The 15141-nt window shown below is 39.3% G+C and overlaps 1 protein-coding gene across 2 annotated transcripts in view; it reads left to right on the top strand.

Moving 5' to 3' along the window:
* The window catches only part of LOC139734082 (uncharacterized), a 28727-nt gene extending 13999 nt beyond the window's left edge, over window positions 1-14728 (top strand). For both annotated transcript variants that reach the window (XM_071644897.1, XM_071644896.1), the window contains exons 3-7: window positions 7264-7485; window positions 9195-9428; window positions 10173-10298; window positions 11263-11352; window positions 13338-14728. In XM_071644897.1, coding sequence (XP_071500998.1) covers window positions 7264-7485; window positions 9195-9428; window positions 10173-10298; window positions 11263-11352; window positions 13338-13724 — 1059 coding nt within the window. In that variant the 3' untranslated portion in view covers window positions 13725-14728. The remainder of the gene's footprint in view (window positions 1-7263; window positions 7486-9194; window positions 9429-10172; window positions 10299-11262; window positions 11353-13337) is intronic.
* Window positions 14729-15141: the final 413 nt, after the last annotated feature.

Raw genomic sequence — 15141 nt, 5'->3', positions numbered from 1 at the left:
GTGAGTAGCATGTGCAGCTCTTGATGGATTTGCCATCAGAGAAAGCATGTGTAATAGTGAGATATCACTAGAAATTGTCAGTTCAGCTGCAGAAACGTATATCAGAAACTTTGTGTATTTGCCCTCTCAAGAGATATGAAGTTCTTGATGAATGGAAATCCAACATCATGATTTTGGAATGAAGAGACTTGGTCTTTTTTTTCTATGTAATGTATTCATAGTCTTGGATATTTTCCCTCTTTGAACCTAGTAACAAGTTATTTTCATCCACCGATACAACTCACTGCATTTCAGTGTGAGAATCCAGTTTGCATACAGTTTAGTGGTTGCTATGTTGAGTATTAAAGCATTGGAAAAACTTTGTAGTTGTCAGGAACAACTTTTTTAAAGGTTTTTGTTTCCTGTTTGTATGCATAAATTGAAAATGCAAGTTAAATAAACCTTTTTGCATGTGGTGAATGCCACTTATGTAAAATTTATCCATATAGGTAATCCATTGAAATGCTCACTTGATGGAAGAGTCTAGAAAAGTCCAGGATGCTGGTGGGAATGAAGATGGTCTTTATACAGAAGAATAATGAAGTTAGTGTAATTGAGGTGCTATGGAAGGTAATTGCAGCTGAAACTTGCCCAAAAGTGGCTGCAGTATGATAGACCCCATCCCAAAGTGTAGCATTATTATGTCTTTTTCTTTTTTATCTAGACGATGAACAAAAATTCCCCATCTATCAGGGATGAAATCCGAATGATGAAATATGCATGGAAAAAAAGAGAGAGCCTGTGAGAGAGAGACTACCAAGCATGACACAGTGCTCTTTTTGATCTCCTTTTTAGGTATTGTTCAACTGTAAGGAGTATATCTCCATGTTTAGTGCATTTTTGTTCAGCTTGGCTTAAGTATTGATTCATCTGACATCCATTGTTGGGTAAGAGGAATTTCCTCTCAAAGTTGTGATAGATACATACAATACATTGCACACGTACAATGTATAGCATGCATGGCTCTGATGAGGACTCCTGCACAACATTTATCCCCCCATCGAAGATTTAATGGCAGTTAATTATTGATTTGAATAAGCATTGGGAAGGTCAAGATTAAAGGCTATTTTTATGCATAAACTGAATAGGAATCTACACCACTTTATTGTTTGTTAAGTCTATGTATGAAGAAGTTCCCAAATTTGTATTGTACTGAAAGGATAGGCCCTACCCTGAGTACACTAGTAATTTTCCACAGGGCCATTTGTTTCATTTGTCTATGTGTGGTAATGACACATTGTATACAGAGTTATCATATATATGAATTATAAAGAGAGATAAGTACTTTAAGCCTATTATTTACTGGTTGCTCACTGTAGACACAAGTACACGTACACTGTACATGTAGAAAGTAAAAAAATAAATTCCCCACCCCTGGTACGTTGTACCTCTGTATTGAGCAATCATGCTATTGAGGGGGATTCCCCATGACTGTGTTTGGCTAGGAGCCAAATGCTGGTGGCCTGTATTTATCAGATGCAGGAACTCGTTACTTTATGCACAATGTACAGCTGTATCCTGAGTTAAAAGTACGTGTACCACACAGCTCAGCAAAGGTCATGACTGTACCTTGATAATGCATTACATTTATATTGTACTTGCATTCCAAAATGTTGTTATGTTTCTGTTTGTACATCAATGCATTGTATTCGCAATGGGTTCTATTGCCAGCTTTAACATGGTTGTGCAATTGTGCATGTAGAACATAGAAAGCCTTTGCATTTTCTGTCATAAACCTGCAGAAAAAGGCATCAGTTAGTGCAGTTTCTAGGCAAGATGTGTAAACAACTGCTAGAGAAGCATGTTGGGACACAGTCTGATCTGATAACAACAGAGACTTCTTTTAGTGCAGATTGTCTTGCCAGAGTTTGTTTGTTTATTTCTAGTTGTCATACACGTCTGTAAAGCATTGAACATAATGGGATCTGTGATTGGCCAGTCATGTGAGAATTTAACTTCTTCCATAATAAAGATTGATGTTTTGTCTCCTGTAGGTTTTGAATGTCGATAATGCAAGGTTATCAGGCCAGTACAGATTACACAAACTGGGCTACAAATGCAGATAGTTTGATATTTTCATTTTAAGTGAGATGAACTCATGGTTGAGTCATACCTGCTACAGATCGTAAACCAAACATTGTAAAATTCTCTTCTTTGGTGTGTTTTCAATGCAAACATTTTGCATGTATATAACCTGCTTGATACCTGGTAGTCCTCACGTAGTCGTCCCTTGCCAGCACATACAGTCAGTGGTTGCACTTGTATCGCTATGTGAGTCATAATTTAGGTTCCGCAGGGTGTTAGGAAAAAAAGTCATAACAATAAAAAGATATAAATGCATGATTATAATCCCCCCCCTCTTGCCTGAATGGATATTTGGACCAGGGCCCATCCATGAGACAAGCATATTGATGTCCATTTGTTTTCTTGTGTGACAGTGAATTCTAGTAGCCCTGGTGCAGTTGGGCTAGTGGTTTTTTGTATACATACATGATTAGAGCCATTCATACTGTCAATAAAAGGAAAAAAATAATTATAAAAATAAAAGTAAAAATCAAAATCACATTCAGAGGAAAATATGGACAGGTTCTCATCCAAGGCATGCAATCTACCTGGAAATATCAGTCGAAGGTGCAATGTTTCATACTTTTCTATGAAGTTTGCTGTCATATTTTGCAATAAGAATGCTCACCTGATAAAAATTATGAAATTCGTCTCATATGACTCCCATTCAATATTGAGATCCCCCCCCCCCCCCCAATGTCCATGAGTAATAATCAGCCAGCTGGCCAGGTTTTTGTTACATCATTGCAGAAAATGCATCATTGCAGACTGCTGAGCCAACTTCTGTGCATGAGCTACATAATGGTGGCAAAAGTTCTCAAAATTTTCCTTTATTCCATATTATTTACAATATGTAGTTGTTGTTTTTTTATAGCAGAGTAAGTGTAGCAGATTAAGCTAGTGTCACAGATAATGTTTGAGCTTGAATGATCAATTTCTCCAGCGCGATGATTTTTCAACATTGTGACATTTCATTTTAAAATGGCCCTACAGTACAGCTGGACATGCTTGCACTTGTGCCTGAAGTCATCCTGGGCCAAATAGGATATAGGCCTATTACAATTAATTAGTTTATAGGAGATGATTGGCAAACATTGTCAGCTCTTCCCAAGAAGAGAGATAAGCACTTAGTAATATGATTTTAGGAATGTAATTGATTAGTCCAAGGTTTGAGCTTTCAGAAAGTCGATTCTTCAAACATCAAGACTTGCCAATGTTGTGAAATGGACCTACAATGTACAGCGACACCTGGGCGACCCGGAGTGCCTGCATCTTTTGCCAGAAGTCGTCCTTGGCCAACAAGGATGTTATTTTGTGGGAGGTAAAGGGAAAGAAAAGGTTTCCAGCTGTTGCCAAGAACAGAGTGATAAGCATGAAGGTCATGATTACCATTCCAGAGATGAGCCGAGGTCATGTGCTTGATTCCCAAGAGGATGTGTTGCAACCATGAGCATTTGTTTTTAAGGTTTTGTGGTCCTCTGCACCAACCACAAACACATCATCCTGGAACTAAACGATCATTTGTATACAAAGTGTCCTGTATAAGAAGAGGATTCTTGTGGTACTGTAGTTGTGATGATGGCTGGCATTGTGTTAATCAGTGGTCCTGCCCCCCTCCCTTTTGCATCACAGCTTTCCTTCCAAAGTACTGTGTCCGTGCCAAGGAGAAGCATCAAAACATTCAGGTTTGGCAGAGATGGGGAGATTGCAGTGGATGGGGAACTCAGATGATCTGCCAAGTCTCTGTGCAGATGCAGATAAATCCCTGACAAATTATTTCCCCTTTTCTTGATGAATAAGTTGATTTAAAAAGTTGCCACGAATTGGGATATAATTTTGATGCATTAGATTCATGCAACACACACAGGTGCATGTCCCTGAAAACTTTTGGAATCTCCCTGATTTTTTTTACCGTGAGTTGTGGCAGCCCTGAAATTTAGGACAAGCCATCCTCCTGCAGATTGCCAATCGTTCGTCACCTCCGCAAGGTACCTATCATCAGCACACAATGCTGGTGTATAGGCCTAGAGTTTGTCTTCGATGAATAACCCTGTTGTGTGGTTTTCTTTTTTATTGCTTTCTTTTTCTTCCTCTTTAATTATGTAACTGATACCCACAGAATAGGACTTGGTCTGATATGCCCCCTTTGATGGTTACCTAGTATTTTTCCTTTCCACTTTGAGGGCCATGAGGTTGTTGTGTATAATTTATTAAAGAGATGACCGATGACTCATGGAAGCTGTGGTCAGTTTAGCAGATATCAAGGATATCAGTGGGATGTGTGGTATAGATCATGTAGGGAAATATTGTGAAATCTCGATGTGATCAAACCAGCAAGGGTCTTTTATTTTACTCATTGACACAGTCAACATTGCATATCAGGGCCTACTAGTTGAAATAAACATTCCATATTTGTTTAAACATATTCACATACATAATTCTTAATTTCTGCAAAAGGGAACTACATGTATGTGTATATTCTTGGACCAAATAGGCCTACACATGTGTTTGCATAGTGTGTTCATTACATCATGTACAGTGTAGGTGGACTTTCACCAGTTGAAGCTTGCTTCCAAGATCAATGTATAAATTCTCTTAAAAATACAGAGTTTAGTGGATTTTGATAGTGTCATGAGATAAGGTATGGCCTGTACTAGTGGCATGTCATTAAACCTAAAATCAATTGCTGTCATATTTTTTTTTATCATTCATAATTGCAAAGTGTGGTCTGAAATCCCCTTTCTTAGACATCATGATACATTTGACATTTGAAGTTAGTGCAGGGCATTCTGCAATGCCTGCAGTTGGCAAAGAGCAAAAACTGAACTTGTCCCTTCTTTACCGGTTGCTATGCGTTGAATTTCTATGATGGACATCTGCATTGACTCAACGACTTCCTTCTGTCCTACTGGCTTCCTTTTGTGATCATTATCTGTCATGAGCGATTTGGAGATTTGATCCTACCCATTTCTAAAAAAAAAAAAAACAAAACCCTACAGCTGTATTTTCATTCCTCTAACCCAAAGAGTGTTGGAGGTTTTGATAGTTTCAAGGACGTCCATCCATCTGCCTGTCTGAATACCCCAGGGCCCTTTTCCATGAAAAAAAGCAATTAAAGATATTTGAACTCAGAAAATCAAATGTTATCCAGATTGAGTGTTCAGAGACTTACTAAAATCAGAAAATCAAACATGTCTAAGTCTACATCAACGTACCCATTCTGGTATTTCAAGTGGGGGGGGGGGGGGGGGAGGGGATGGGGAACTTGCAGATGGCAAGTTAGTGACAATAACTAGCATTCTTTTCACGCTTTTCTGTGTGATTCTATAAACCGATGGGAACATCTTAATATGGGCATCAGCAAGCTTGTTGAAACTAATTCCAACCAAATCTGGACGCTGTTACAGTTGAGATCAGTCTTAATGCATGAAATATAACTTACATGTATAAGTTTGGAAAATAAGTTTGATCTCAACTTTTATGTAATAAGGTCTAGGTAAAGAAATATCCTGCGCTGTGCGAGCAGATTTGCTCTATTTTCATGTAAAGTTCACTCCGTTTGTCAGTTACTATGGAATGACAGCATATACAAACAGGACATAACAATGTTTGGATTTTGATAGTCAGTGGGGTTATTTAGAGGGAGTACAATGTGGGGGACTTACAATGTATGTGGGTGTATTAAATAGGCATTTACTTTGTGTGTCAGATATTTGACATGGGTGTGGGCTGTCTTTTTTTTTTGCATAGCACTTCCTCATTAGGAACTGAAACATGCAGAAGTCATTTGTGTTCATAAAAATTCACAAAACTCCTCCATTGATTGAAGTCATGTGTCATCTATGTAGGATGAGGCGTGTCTCTTGCCTGGAAGAAAAGGATGAAGGACATTCTGCTTTGAGTCATGTCCTTTGCCAGTGTAATTAGAGTGGAATACATGGAAGATGTCGAGAATCAGTGCTTTTAAATTCAGTGGTCGGAGTAAAGTGTATAGTTAATACACTTTTAGTGCTTGTCAGTCTTAAAGGCATAATTTATCATTTGCAGATGAAACAAAAACCCAGCTTTAGTACTCTAAAATAGATCTTAAATGTGAGTTAGGGATAGAAACAACCAAAGTAAAAATGTTGATCAGTATAATGTGTTAAGTATTGTTAAATACACAAAATGTGAAAATAGTTACAAGAAAATTGTGTCCAGAATAAACCGGCTACAGGTATTTTTTTTAAAGAAAAATAGCGATATCTCCTTATATTTGGGCTTTAGTGTGAAATGTTAATGGTAGGATGTTTTGAGATACAGCTGACACATGCATAATATGCATCATCAAATCACTGCTCCCAATGGTAAACTATACCTTTAATGTTGAACAGAAATTTTTCATTGTATCTGACTGTTTGGAAGCCCAAACTTTTATCCAATGACTAACTTGAAGGGACATGCTCAGTGAAATGAAGAGAGGGACAGGGAAGTGTTTTAATAGCATGTTGCAACAACATGTCTGTGCTTGTTCACTTTGACTACTTTGTGTGCCTATATTGTAAGTCCTTGACCTACATGTTTGCAAACTGTGTGCTGAAACTATACTTAATATAGGCCCTCGATTGTGTCCTCTATCTTGCTGGTTGCTGCTGTTCACTGCTATTTGCAAGGATTCACGTGCTTGTCCAGTGGCCACTTGAAATGGTCTGTAAATTTATCCAAAACTCCCAAACATTGAACCTGTTTTTGCCAACTATCTCAACATTTTATTGTGTGTTCACTCTTAAATTCCAAACTAATATCCAAATTGACTGTTATTAGTGTTAACAAATCGAGATTTGGGAACAGAAAAATAAAAATTACCAAAATCAAACATGAAGCAACTAAGGTATCGCATTTTAAAGTTTAATAGTACTTCTTCTTTGATGCTGTCCAACCAGACACTTCAGGGGGTGCGCTGATGTTGACAGCGTGGAGAGAGAAGCTTAGAAACTAGACTTTGCTTTGCTCTTGGTTGTGATGGAGGGTTGCTGTTTTGAAAGAATCCTTGTTTATGATGTGTCTGACGGTAGTAGTGCGTTCCAATCTATGATAGTTCTTGGCATAAATGAGCACATGTTCACTAATTCATTTTCAACCCATTCTATAAAGAGTACATAACTGTTTGCCCCTTTGCAGACGACATTACCTGTGGTCAGCGACACACCAGTCAGCCTGGAGGAGCAGCTGCGCTTGACCGAGGAACAGGTCAACCACCTGGAGCGGCAGAAGAGCGAGCTCGGGACACACCTCAAAGAGGTGGTACGGATGAACAAGAGGTGGCAGCGCTTCAACACCAAGCAGGAGGCCACCATCACGGAACTGGTTACGACCAAGAATGAGGTGCAAAGCCAGAAGCAGGTAGGTCCATTGGTTATAGTCCGTTTTCCCCAAGGTTTGAAATTTTCCGAAAATCAAATAAGGACTGCATTTTATAGGTTTAAATCTGAAAATGGAAGAAAGTTTTGAAGGTTTGTTAATCTGAAAAATGAAATAAGGTTCCTAAGTTCAAAGGTTCATTAAGTTTTCACCGTCTTTACATGTTTGGGTTAACATATTTCATTTCATTTTCAGCTGAACAAATCTTTGGAATAACAAACCTTATTTCATTATCAGATTAAGGAACATTTGGAATTTCGAACATTGATACATTCTTGGATTAAAGAACCTTTGGAATATTCAACCTATCTTAGATTGGATTTATGAACCTTCGGAAAAACTTGGCAAATGTTTGGATTATTAACAAACCCTTTTTCATTTTCTGGGTAAGGAGCCTCAAGGTATAGGGAATTTGTGTGTTTTGATATAATGAACTTTATTTCATTTTCAGATTGACAACCCCTTCAAATCATGAACATCACCCAATGTTTGTTCCTTCCATATGAACCTTCTTTACACTTGTCTGTGATGACATCAGTATCACGGCATATGCTTTAATACACAGTGACCACTAGTTTGTTGTCTTTCTGAGCTTGCAATTTTTATTCCTCTGCTCATATCCCTGTAACAAAGTATTATTGTAATTGATATGCCTGTGCTGTGTGTTTACGGTGTACCATGGGGACCACTTTGTTAACATTAAATATTGCTATGTGAGACAAGGCACAGAAGAAAGCTATGTGGTTGTAAAGTTGTAGGCTTGTTATAAAAGCATATTGAATACAGAGTATGTTTGTATACTGGTCTGATGTGGTAGGATGGACTGCCTGGTAGCCTGACTATATCCTTGACCCATGCTGATCCTGGTAAAAGAAAAAAGCTGGTACCATTTGTGGCCTCACACAAACACACACACATACACACAAACAACAACAACAACAACAACAACACAAGGGCAGTCAACTACTCAGTAGGCCTCAGAATAATTATATCTGAGATCAACAATTTTCATTGCTGTTTGCTGGTCTAGCGTTCCTTCCCTCAAAATCTGAAGTGTGGCAGCATGGGAGAGAGTAAAAGCAATTTTGAATTCTTATTGCTGTGTGTTTTTACTTGTGACACCTATTTCTCTCAGGTTTATATTTCTGTTTTGTGCCTGATAAACCTTACCAGAATTTGTAAAAACAATGAGCAATTACATTACTGCTTGTGATAAATAGAATAAAATAAACCAGAATGTATTCCATCAGTATACTAGGTTCAGGATGATCCCTTAATGGTGGGTGCCATGGAATTTGATTTTTTTTATGTACCTTTAATGCAACAAATATATGCTTATTTAGACTCTGTATATCCCTACTTCTTCCCCTTTTTTTACAAAAGTAATATTCAGGAAGTTTGGTTTTCTACCAAGTATTGCAACAAAGTAGATGTTTCCAATTCTAATAACTTTATGGAACTTGATGCATCATCCTGCTGAGCATCTAAACTGAGGTTTTAAACACCTGGCTTAAAACAACAACAGCAACAATGACAACGACAACAACAACAACAACAACAAAATCTTATCTGGAGATGTTCTGTGGTGGTATCTGGTGCAAGATCAATTTTTATTTATTTATTTGTTTTGTTTGTTTGGGTTTTTTTTTTTTTTTGATTACCTGTAGTTTACCTTCTTGTCCTTCTTCCAGGTTCTTGAGAGGAACATCAAGGACTATGAGGAGGCCATGTCAAGGCTCCAGGAGCGGCTCCAGGAAATGAACGACCAGCAGCAACATCAGCAGGGAGGGGTAGGTCACGCTGTAGCGGCAGCCAGGGAGAGCACCATCCGCAAGCTCAACAAGAAGGTGCTGGACCTGGAGGGGGAGGTAACGTGCATGAGGCAGGAGAGCTCCCGCTATGACATGGAGGTTGTGAAGCAGCAGGTGAGTGTACGATGTGGGTTGTGTGTGTGTGTGCATCTGTCTTTTTGTGATTCCAGGGTCTGTCTTCATTTTGTTGGTCCCCCCTCCATTCTCTTCTTTTTGTCTCTCAATGGATCTATTGCCAATTCCATGGCAGCCGTCTTGGTGAATGGTAGCGAAAAAAAAGGAAACCCGCCGAGACTAGAGGAAATAAATTGATATATTCCTTGATTTCAAGTGCTAGACCTAAGAAAAGATTTACGAAATACCATTCCCAGAAGAGTTGGGATTTTGATGCGGAATGCACAGTGGTAAACACTCCAGTCATGACAGTGTTGCGTGAAATAATAGTTATTGCAATACTGCAGGAGTAATTGCCAGTAATCTATGCATGGGAGAAAATGAAAGAGGAGTGCATACCAAATGTGATAGTAAATGCAGTTGATGTTGAATTGTCCTTATATGTGCTGCCGCTTTTCTTTCTACTGTTTTACTCTCATTATGACACATTTTACGTACAATGTAAACCGCAAGTAATCAATGTGCCGTCCCTGCCTGCTGTGTTAGAGCGCCATCTCTTGTTGAATGGTGCTGTATCTGTGGCTGTGTAGTCTTGTGAGCACATAGTTGTGGTGGTAGACTGCGCTAGTGTGTGTTATCTGTGTTGAAGCAAGGCACTTGGCAACTGTGCAAAGAGTTTTTGAATTTGTCAACAAGATCATAACTTTCTCTTCTTTGTCTCTCGTGCTGTCTCTCTCCTTGTAGTTCAAACAGTTCACAGAAGACTTCAACAAGGAGCATAGGGAGAAAGAGAAACTGAAAGTTGAGAACAGCATCTTGAACCGGCGAATTCTGGAAAGCGATAACTACATCAGGGAGCTGAGCAGCAAAGTAAGAGTTTTGACCGATGCTCATGTACCCACAAACTTACCTTCCACCCTTGGCTGTGGGCCAGTGACAAAAAAACACTCGCTGCAGATCAAGGTCCACGTAACAATGCATCGATCAAGCTAGAAGCCGGTGGTGTTTGTTGCTCCCGCGTGATACTGCCAGATGTTATCAGATGATGTTGGATATGAACAAACAGAGAAAAAAAAATACCCAATATATCATGTGTGAGGGTACCTGAATGATATCAAGCCTGGTTTTAATTTTATTTCAGCTGCCAAGTAGCCTTCCTGCAGACCTCTTAGCAACATTTTTTTTTTTCCATTTCCAGGTTTGTTTGTTGTTGTTGTGTTTTTTTTGGTCATTTGGTCTTGGTTCATTCCAAAGAAGAACCCTCTCAATGACATTACACTCAAGGGCACTTGTCAAATAGATTTTGAAACCTTTCAAGAAGGTTGCCTGCTATATCTGATTATATAGCTTGACCTCAAAGTGGGATTACTATTGGCACTCCCATTCTCAACTGCTGCTATTCTATTGTTAACCTATGTTCTCTCTTTGCTTTCATACTAATTCTTTCTTACGTGGGAGTGATCCAGATGGAAAAAAAGTAACAAACTTTTCTACTTTTAATAATAACAATAATAATAAGGTCTTATTTATCCAGGGTAGCCTCTTCAATGTTACCACTGCTCTACCAGAGGGCCCTGCCATTATTATTACCCTAGTGTTGCCAGGTACCCATTTATACACCTGGGTCGAGAGGGACATGGTGGGTAATAGTATCTTGTCTAAGGACGTAAGCACTGGGTGAGATTCGAACTTGGGTCCTCCGATCGGGAGTTGGGAGTCTTATCTACTATGCCGCAGCGCCCCCACATTTCATTGTTTAGTTTTCTTCATAACATGTTGTGACATGCAGCAACTTTCCTCATGGAGTTATGATTCATTTCCCCCCATCTTTCAGCTGGATCAAGCTGATAAGGAGATCAAAGAACTCAAGACACACATCCGGCAACTTATGCAGTACATCCAAGATGAAAGGAATGCACCAAGGGTATGCTACAGCTTGCTACTACTCTACTTTCACTCCTGCTCTTCATAGATACTCTCTGATAGAATGAATATAGTAAATAAAGAAAAAGTGTACATGAATGAATAAAGAAATCCATAAAGAGACACCAATAGATATACGATTAAGCCAATTAAATGATTAACTCTTAACGTGCCATGGTCGCCGAACGGCGACCTTAGTCCTGACGTGCCATGGTCGCCGATCGGCGACTAAGAACATCAAGAAAAGCATTGATCATTTGAGTTCTTGTGGTACCGTAATATGTTACACCAAGAAACTGCCAATGATATGTACTGGTAGCTGATTAGCATAGCCATCGTTTCCACTAAAAATATGAGCATGCTTACATTAGAAAATTTTGAGTAAATACACAATTTTTCAGCTAGATGTATTTTTTCGCGTCGGGGAAATCCGCAATGGGCGCACCTTCTGCGAGATGTGTATGGATCAAAAGTCTCATAAGTAAACCACGCGTGTGTATGCTATTCACTCTGCGTGTATTGTCTATGCAGTTCCACTCACATTGTTCCGCTTGGACGCTGTCCTGCGGGAAGCTGCTTTGATTTTGTCCCTCAAGAGGGTCAGCTTTCGTTCGTCGGTCAAGTCTTTCATCCTTTTGTTTTGGTGAACGTCACTAATCGTCCCCACGCTAGCATAGGAATTGCGCGCGGACAAAGGCCTGCCGATTTCAATAGAGTACGCCCGCCCACGATCCACTTAGACAAAAGGAGGATTAGCAGATTCTTGCTTGTCAGGTGGACAAAAGACACTATTTCAGGGCCCGGGACAAATACCTTAGTTTCAAATACAGAATCTGGGACTAAAGGACTCCGATTTGGGAATGAATTTCTGAGGCAGAAAGAGAAATTACTAAGACAAAATAAACTGCTAGTATCTTTGGAATCACACAATTCTAGAAGGCAATTTTGTTATCATTTGAAAGAGGAGATGTTGCTCTAAAACTTTCTCACAGAGTCAAGGGAGCGTTCCATTGAAGAAAAAACACGACTGACTCTTTTTTTCCACACTACACAAAAATTTCTAATAATTTTTGGGATGTATCAATTATTTCTACAATATTTCAGATTCAGATAGATATTTTGGCAAACTGACTGCATGACACGAAAGAGCAAACATTTCTTGATATATGTCGTGTAGAACTCAATTCAAAACAGTCAATAGTTTCAGAGATATGGCGGTTTTAAATTTCATTGTCAGTCCAGTTTCGAAACGTTCTGGCGTTAGGTAAAAACCTCTGGCACGTTAGGGGTTTTGGGCCTGGCACATTAAGAGTTAATGAGAAGTAATCAAAAGGTAGTCTTATTTTGTACAGGGTATGGCTCCAAACGGGCATTAGATATCGCATAATTTCTTCCGTAGTCAGCTAGCGTATGTAACGGGCAAGTGTGATAGTATCAGTATTAAAGGTAAATATAGACAGAAGACAAATAAAAGTGTGGAGAATGTTTTTATTACTTTTTACAAAATTTTGATTGAGTTCAAGGCTAGTATCTAACACTTTGGATGACCCTGGTAAATATTGAGATGTGTAAGGTCATGACCTCTAGGAAGAAACTTCATACTTACAGATCCAGTAGCATGGGAATTTGTGTGGAGGGAAGGTGGGCCTGGTACAGATATATTCTAGAAAATCCCCATGATGAATTGTAAGTAGAAACATCCCAGGGTTTCAACAAGTAATCAGTACTTGCACAGAATGAATTTCAGTGACAGCTTGCTAGGAAAGAAACTCGTCATGTGTGGAACAGCATGGTGTGACTTTTGTGAAGACTGTGTGATGTCATAAAGACAATGAATGTAAACGCAACATTTTGTAATATGGATGAAATATTTTATGAGATACTGTGCATTGATTTAATGCTTTTAGCTCCATCTTTCTCCACTTAAGGAAGTATTTGCTTGTCAGAAACTTACCTATGATTATTATTTTATTCTGCTTGTGACAGGAGGGGAGAGAGCTCATCCCACACAGTGGTGGACACACCCATGTATCCCTGGAGGATTTCCCAACTCTGCCACGCAGCGTGCTCCGTGACGGTCCCCAGAGTTTCCCACTCGCGTCCTCGCCAGCGTACTCCTCCTTCTCCTCGCCCCCGATCTCCCCTCCCACGGAACCTGCAGAGCCCGCAACTGCCACTGCCTCTGGGAAGGGGCGGGATGAAGTGGACGGCCCCAGTGCCCAGGACGGATCTCATGCTGTGGACAAACTCCAGGCGAGTCCGTCTGATGGTGGGGAGGAGCCCCTGCAGTGCCCCCGCTGTCTGCGGGAATTCCCCCTCAACAAACACGCAGACTTGATGCGGCACACGGAGTCGTGTTTGGACGTGGACTAGAGCTGTTGCCAGCCACCGGCATGCTTTGTACAGATCATCCATACTGGTGCCTCTTCTTGAGGTACTTCCACATGAGATGCTGGTCATTTTAAAACCTGCACACACAAACCAAACAAGTTATGAACGTTTCTGTTGAATTTTTTGTAAATATAAGTGCTTTAACAACATGTTGACTATTGTATGTAAGATAATATGAGCTAAGTAAAGATTGATCAGCCTGTGCAGGTGACACAGTAGTGTGGTGACTATGCCGCAAGTTTGGTAGAATTCTGAACTTAACTTACTAGCCATTGGGGAAACTCAGGTATACCAAGAGCATGCAACATGTGAAATTGATTTGAATATCAAAATGGATATCAGTGTGGTTAGTTTATGGTTAGGTGCCAGGAAGAGAATTGGTCATGGTTTTAGGTAATCGGGGGCGGGGTAGTCCTGTGTGTGTGATGGATAGTGAGTGGGGAGGTGGAGGGGTTGGGGATGTTGTATTAAGTGTTTGATGGGTTTAGGATGGGCAGGGAAGGGCATTCTCCCTTAATTCAACACTTGAAACATTCGTCAGTGGTGTCTATAAAATTCAAAATAATGGGCGCTGGTGATCTGTTGATATGTACAGTTGTTAAGATTACACAGCCACACATGATTGTATCAAAATGAAGTAGTGTATTGCATATTGAAAACGTACACACACACACAAAAACAGACACCATATGTGCACATACATGCACACACATGTTATGCTGTGAGCTCTCATCTCTCACCAAGGAAGCAAAAATCACAGAGCTGTCGTGGATCAGTGAATTAATCCACAAACTATGTCAATCCTGAGATTCCTAATGTTTGTACCATGGCCGCAGAGGTTGCAACCTTTAATGGGCAATAACCCTTAATCCATTTCCAAGTCCTTTCAGAATTGAATTTCTGAGATAACAACTAATTGAAAGATTTTTATTGAATCACAGGTTGAGCATGTCAAGAGTAATGATTTGCATCGTTCTGGAAATAGTAACCTTCTTATTGCCCCCCCCCCCAAAAAAAAAAAAAAAAAAAAAATGTGTATAAAATAGTGTAATCATAGCTGTTCCTCCTTCATATTTTAAGCCATTCACCATTTTCAATAAAATCAACATACAAATTACAAGTTCTTAAAGATGATAATAATAAAAAGTACCTTACTCAGCATTATGTAAAACACCCAATATATTGAGTAATTTTTGTAAAAAGTGTGGAAACTGTAAAGAAATAAGCAAAAAGGGTGGAAAAAATAGTCATGACATTTTGCTATCAATTCATCAACTCCCTAAATTGTAGAAATTGTGTGAAAGTGTTTTACAGTGTGTCTCACACTCTTATATGTATAGCAATTATATTTGGTATCTTTTGAGAAATAAAAAAAAAAAAACCCAACCTATAGAGTAAC

Source organism: Diadema antillarum, unplaced genomic scaffold, assembly GCF_040938485.1.
Source record: "Diadema antillarum isolate AM-2024a unplaced genomic scaffold, OU_Dant_1.0 seq00000508_RagTag, whole genome shotgun sequence".
In the NCBI taxonomy this organism is placed as follows: Eukaryota; Metazoa; Echinodermata; class Echinoidea; order Diadematoida; family Diadematidae; genus Diadema; species Diadema antillarum.
The sequence above is the reverse complement of the archived record's forward strand: the minus strand, read 5'-3'. Positions and strand labels throughout refer to the sequence as shown.